Consider the following 6,897-nt stretch of genomic DNA (forward strand, 5'->3'; position numbering starts at 1 on the left):
ACAAGTCCAATTTTTTTAATGACATTTTTTTTTTGGGAATAAAATAGATAAATTATTGATATATTAAAAAATAAAAGAGTTTAGACTCGTTTGAGAGAATACACCAACAAAAGTTTATCAAATATGGAAAAATAGTTTCAATAGATGTGAAGGAACAATAATAAAATATAAGGGAAACAAGTGCTTCTCAAATGACATCCATGTTATTTTTAATTTTAATGCAAAAACCCTTAAATGAGTTGTATCTTAAAAATGTTTATGTTTTCTAATTACTCTCATCTTGTTAACTATTGGATTGTTAACTATTGGATAATCTAATGGTATGACATCAAAGTGTAAAAAGAGAGATCATAAATTCTAAATCCTTACCGGACAGTATTGTTTTTTTTTCATACACTATTCATCTGGGATTCTTATATTATTCTTATACTCATTATTGTTCAGTATTGTTTATATTCATAAAAAAAATACGTGTAAATTTTTTTTTATTTTCTACTTAAAAGTTATACAATATTAAATATTATTTTTAAAATTTTATTATTTATATTTTTAAATATATTTTTAAATTTTTAATAAATTATATTTAATTATATATTTTTTAAAAAATATATTTTATTTATAATATTAGAAAGTTAATATAATTTTTATAAATTTTATATTATCAACTAATATTAATTAATTTTTTAATCAATATAAATTAGGTAAAATTGATAAATAAATTAAAAAAACAAACTATTATTTTAGTATTGAATTTTTAATAATGGGTTGCGTGATGAAGCGGGCCTCTTAGGTTTTGCAACCATCTCTCCTCTCTAATATATTAATTAATGTGTCTTATTTAAATTTTTTTTTTTTCACAACATCATCTGCCCATGTTCACAGATTTCGTAATCCGTGAACGTTGATATGGGCCGTTGGATTTTCAATCCAACGGCTGCACATCGTTTTATAAACAGTAACACTGCTGCACTATTTATAAATACAGTAAAAATGGGATGCACAGTATTTTAATCTGAACCATTCAATCAATCTCAGCACAGTAATTAAATCAATCGCAGTCGTCCAACACTATTAAAGTTACTGTATATCATCTGCGGATGTTCTACGAACGTCATGATGTTTGGCCATATATATATATATATATATAATTTTTCACATTTTTTTTAACCAAACCATGTGCTCACTGCCTTATCGGTTTTTTTTTGTTAACCAACTACTCACTGCTTTTGCAACTAGATTCTTAGTTCTGCAATTGGGTTATACCTGAGTTACCAGCGTAAGAAGGATGAAATCCCTGCAATTTATTCTTATATATAAATTAAAATTTGTGAATTGTTTTAGTTTCAGATATATAAATAGTTAGAATATAAAGTTATACAATATGATATTTTATTTAATAATTTAAAAAAATACATTTCTGCTTGCATGATACTAGAATGCATGTATATTATACAGTTTTACATTTTATTCCAAATGAATATGTGATTGTATTGAGCTGGTCCTATTGACTCTCAAAATTTATCATCTGCATATTGTTTATAAGATATAAAATCTTATATTCTGTTGTTTGAATAATGATATTTGAATGAAATGATTGTAATAAGTTGGGATTAACTTATTCCGTGTCAAATGTACATTTTAGAATTTGTAGTCAAAGTCTAGGCATAGTGATTACTTTAAAAATGCTGGTTAAGCAGCCCAAAAAGACGGCAATCTTGGAAGGTTTTTTATGATCTCATCCGTCCATCAAAACTTTCATAGATACTGGGTGAGTTGGTTTTTATTTATTTATCAATAAAATGAATAAATTATAAAATATATTTTAAAAAATAAGTAGTAGAAAAAAATAGAATAACGAAAAAAAAAAACTACTCTTAACTACCAGAAGTGATACAGTGGTCAAACAACAAAAATTAAATAACAAAGTGAAAAAAAATACTCCCAAAAAATAATTGAACAAGGGGATCATTTGTCTAGTGTTGCACAATCAAAATATATGTCTATTGACCACCTGCATAGTTGTATTTGCAAAAGAAAGAAATCAATCAAGATTGTGCTTGATGATAGCCTGATAGGCACAGAAGCTTCCTGTAGTGTTCATTTCTCTTTAAATTAGATGCTATAGATAACCAATGTAGGAACATATGGTCAATCTTAATGAGAATCAATGAAAACAAATTAAAATAATTATAAAAAATGCAATTATTTCGTTTCTAACTAAATGTTTGAAAAAAATAGTCCGAATGAGAATCTCCTAAATATTATATGTATGAGAGTTCCAGGATGATCATATCTCAAGTTCTCAACTATGGAGGTGTAATTCTTAGAAAGCTTGAAATATGTGATCAAAATGCAAGTGGACATTGCAATAACCAAAAAGATATACTGTTAGTAAGTAAACTATTGCAGCCTCACCTAACAAGGTTGTCCTAGTTCATAATTTTGTTATCACAAGTAATCTAATTAAAGATTATAATTTTGCAAAGGCAAAGACTTTCTAAAGAGCTAACCTCAAACGACACGCTAGTTTACCTGGTTGGAATATAATAATAGAAAGTGACAGCTGGTTTATATATTGAGATTTTTAATCGATTGTTATGAAGCATATTAACGAAATAATAAGAGGTTTAGTCCTATATTAGTTATGATCAGCTACAAAGATGTTGACTGTTTCAATGATTAAATCAAACTCAGGAACTTAGATACTGGCTTGTTTTACCTAAACAGGAAGAAGAGGAACATGGTTTTTTTTTTTAAAATAGTTTCTTGTTGATTTGTAACTCTGAAACAACATGGATTGGCATAGTTGGCTTGCTATTCAAATGATATATGTTTGAAGGGAAAATGTACAAAAGACAATGGAAAGCTGTTTTCATGTGTTTATTTCCGCCATTTCTTCAATACAAGATACCATAACAAATGTTTGGTATTGTTGTATTTATTGAATATTCCAAAAAGTAAGGTTGTTTTGGGATGCAAGTTGTCATCAAAGCAATTTTTAATTTTTATTGTTTTACTTGTTCCAATAAGATAAGTTTTTTATTAGAGTTTTAGTTGAAATTTTATAGTTGCTCTCCCCTTTTCTTCTTTTCTACTCATGAGACCTGTCCATTTGCTGGGACGGCTTCAGACAATAATTAATGAAATTCAAGCTTGCTCAAGCCCAGTTCAATCCAATAATACAGGCCTTAACTTTTGTCATAACCTGTCCGGATTTTATAGCCTTTAATCAAAGTTCGTCCAAGCCCACTCAAATAATAAATAAGTCATAAAACAGGTTAACAATAATATTAATTTGTGAACAACACCAAATATTATTATACAAACACATTAAAATTAAAATACCAAATGTATATTTTTATTCATTTATAACATCTAAAATTAAACCATTATGAGCAATGGCAATTAGCGATAAATAATAATGAGGCCATGTAGACCATTTATTCACAATTAATCTATTCAAAATAATAGTGCATACCTTAAATATACACACATACAATATATGAATATTTGATTTTATTAATATTTGAATTATATATATATGTATATAAGTATATGAGAAAACATCATCTATGGACGTTCCATAGACAAACACAGTAATCATTAAGCAACTATAGCGAGAGTTAATTATGGGTTAGTTTGGGTTGATTAGTTTAGTTTTGGGTTTTAGAATGTTTGCTGTAGGTCTAGTAGAAACAGTGTTCAACAATTCAAATTTGTTCAGTTACTGTGCACAAATTGATTGAATGGTTCAGATCAAAATACTATGCATCCTATTTTTTACTGTGTAACTACTCATAAGCACAGTAATACTATTCATGATATATCGTAGAACTGTTGAATCGAAATCCAACGGTTGATAGCAACGTTCGTAGATTTAAAATCTACGAATGTTGGTAGAGGATGCATCCTTTAAGTATATATATATAACTAATTAATAAATATATTATATAATTCGGGTTGAGCCAGGACGGGTCCGATCTTTAACAATAAAACTCAAACACGACCTGATTTTAAAACAAGCTTTATATTTTGTCTAAGGCCTGGTCATCAGGTCTTGTATATTTGTCCAAGCCCTCCCAATTTTTGGACGGACCTTCATATTTGGATGGATAGCCCGGTCTTTGAACAGACCTACTCATCTATGTTGGACTATATATGTTGTAATTCCTGATCCCTGTCAAAATAAGGTTTGTTTCATCTCAGGGAAATATTTTGGTACCTGGAAGTATTTTTGTGTATTATATTGCTCACCAATCGCCACACTTATTCCAACATTTGGTGTGTGTTTAGCCACACATTTGGTTTATTAAGCATCCCAAGAAAATCATATAATGAGCCAATTTGTTTATGATTGGATTTATGAGTTACTAGCTGCATAATTATTTAATATGAGAAATGTATCTTCATTTATGAGTAGCACTCAATTGCATTTGTAGGTAGACAATGTTCCAATTTGATTCAATACTTAACCAACTTTATGCTTTTTTTAATTAGTTAATTCAGGAAGAAAAATAGGTTATTATTTTACATCTATATTTAGGATACTGAGTACAAATATTTTGTATGAAATTATTATTACTAGTTATTTTGGGAAGATTTTTTTTTTCATGATAAGATGAACAAACCATTCACTTCAACCATAATATAGTGAGAGGGAATTGATCCCTCAACCGCTCACTTGATAAGAGAAAAAATTACTATTTTTCTAATATGAATTTTTCTAATGTGTGAATTTTTGTAATGTGAAGTGGTGATGATAAGAATATTTTGGTTAAAAAGAGTTAAATTTTAATAAAAAAACAAGTATATATATAGATATGTATGTGCAGATCAGTTCATATAGCCGTAAAGACAAACTTTGATAAATTATGAAATAGGTGAAAGAATCTAAACAATTAGTGACAAAACAAGAGTTCTCAAAAAGAAGAACAAACAAACAAGAAAACCTCAGTCTCAGTAACAATCACTAATCTTCAAGTCATCAAAAAAGCTCTTTAAGTTCTAACTCATTGCACCAACTCCTTCAACAGTTTTAACAGTTCCCCCTTCTTTAGTTTTGAATGCCCTTTAATTCCTCTTGTTTTTGCTATTTCTTTCAGCTCAGGAAGCTTCATTTCATCAATCTTCTGCAGTTCCAACACTTGTTTTGCAGTTACTGGAATCACTTGCTCCTCAGACACCTCTTCACTATTATTTTTGGATGAAGGTTTTGGAATTGGTGATCTCTTCACAAAATTTGAGGAAGGTCTAGACACTTTTGGAATCTCAGGTGCCAAACTACTTTCTTTTGCTTCAAGTTCTGGTTCATCTCCATGTCCAGGTAATGCCGCATTAGTTTCAAGTTTATCTCCATCTTTATCTTCGTATTTGATTGAAACTGCATTCTCTTCTTGCACTGATGTTTTATCTATGAATAAAAAGGCAATTAAACAAACTATGAATTTGCAATTGGATTTGCTTCTGAAAGTAAATGCTTGTGTTCTTCAAAAATTCTAAAAAAAAAAAAATGAATCCAACCAGGCCATAGATAGATATACCTTTAACTTGTTTCCTTACAGGATGTCGACGTAGAGCTCCAAGAATTGACTCAGCTGATTGTTCGTCTATTGGTTTACTAGGTGTTCTTTTCTTAGAAACAGGTGATCCTCCTTTAGAGATAGATAACTGTATTCTTCTAAACAATGCAATTAGCTCCTCCTGGCTAGAAGATTTGGTTTTGTCAATCCCTTTTCCATTGTTATCTGAAGGCGCATTTCTCCGAATACGTCCTTTTCTATTTCCTTCGAATCGAATACTTGAAACAGAGGCCTGGAAAAATGTCTTTGTTGGAAACACATGATAAAGAAGCTCCATCTGCAATCTCTGCCAAGTTCAATAAGCTGCATCAAAGGATTATACCCAGTTTATAAAAAGCCAGTGCTAATGTCATGCACAAAATATAACTCTCTGTACTCTCAGAAGATAAAACTTTGGTCTAAGAATATAACTGTAACCTTTTTGGCATTGAAGAAGTTTTCTAAATATGTAAATTGACAGCCATAAAGGGGAATTTTCAAAATTTATCTTAGCAATAGATGTAAACCCAACACATTAGCTGTGTCCAATATAATTTTTACAGCTATATTGATATAATCCAGAACACATTCCATAAGTCTGGTAACTGTTCTTACACAGTATACAGTGATTGATATACACAATCACTATCACCAGAATAAGTAATACCATGATAAATGGTATTGTAATAAATTCTTATGCAGAAGCTGGAAAGAAAGTTTGACTCCTTCCAAAGCCTGATTGAGTATTTGAGATGTGTGGGCAGAGTGGCTAATTACATTGTCATATATATATATATATATATATATAATCCAAAATGGGCACACATCAGCAGCTCAGTAGTGGTTTTAAACTATAGGAATCATTCCCAGGCCTGATATTTGTGTGTGTAAAGAAGAAAAAGATGGTTATTAAGAAGGGATTGAGAGAATGAAGAAGAAAGGCTGAAGTGAGGTTGGGTTTGACATATTAGTATACCTTTGCCGTGGAATGGCGATTGGTTGGCGGCGATGTGCTGCTGCTGCTGCTTTTGAACGCCGACGAGGCTTCTGTTGGGAAACGTGACGGTGTGCATCCCTCCGACCAGCTCCCTCCCTTGGTCGCCCAATGTTCTCACTGATCTTATCCGAATCCTCTTTGCTAATGTGCCACCCACTCTGCCCAATCCATTCCACTTCTCTATTTGGCTATTGTGGGTCCCATCATAACAATTGCATTTAAGTTATGAAAGTATTATTATTATTATTATTATTATTATTACTATTGCTTTTACTTTTAATTTTATCAATACATCATATCTCATCAAGTTTTAACTATTTTTAGAACGGAAAGAGTTTGTGG

The 6,897-nt window shown here is 30.2% G+C and overlaps 1 protein-coding gene across 1 annotated transcript; it reads right to left on the minus strand.

Moving 5' to 3' along the window:
• Positions 1-4,824: 4,824 nt before the first annotated feature.
• Positions 4,825-6,657, minus strand: LOC120280907 (SAP-like protein BP-73). Its single transcript, XM_039287880.1, has 3 exons — positions 6,535-6,657; positions 5,541-5,856; positions 4,825-5,410 (listed from the first exon to the last, which is right to left on the minus strand). Exons 2-3 carry the CDS (start codon positions 5,854-5,856, stop codon positions 5,010-5,012), a joined length of 717 nt encoding a protein of 238 aa, XP_039143814.1. The 5' UTR covers positions 6,535-6,657; the 3' UTR covers positions 4,825-5,009.
• Positions 6,658-6,897: the final 240 nt, after the last annotated feature.

Source organism: Dioscorea cayenensis, chromosome 17, assembly GCF_009730915.1.
Source record: "Dioscorea cayenensis subsp. rotundata cultivar TDr96_F1 chromosome 17, TDr96_F1_v2_PseudoChromosome.rev07_lg8_w22 25.fasta, whole genome shotgun sequence".
Lineage (NCBI taxonomy): Eukaryota > Viridiplantae > Streptophyta > Magnoliopsida > Dioscoreales > Dioscoreaceae > Dioscorea > Dioscorea cayenensis.

Excerpts from the sequence above, each read along its gene's own strand:
- LOC120280907 (XM_039287880.1), bottom strand. The coding sequence starts at position 5,856 with ATGGAGCTTCTTTATCATGTGTTTCCAACAAAGACATTTTTCCAGGCC. Across the intron at positions 5,411-5,540 it reads TGTAAGGAAACAAGTTAAAG|ATAAAACATCAGTGCAAGAA; the intron begins GTATATCTATCT and ends TTTTATTCATAG.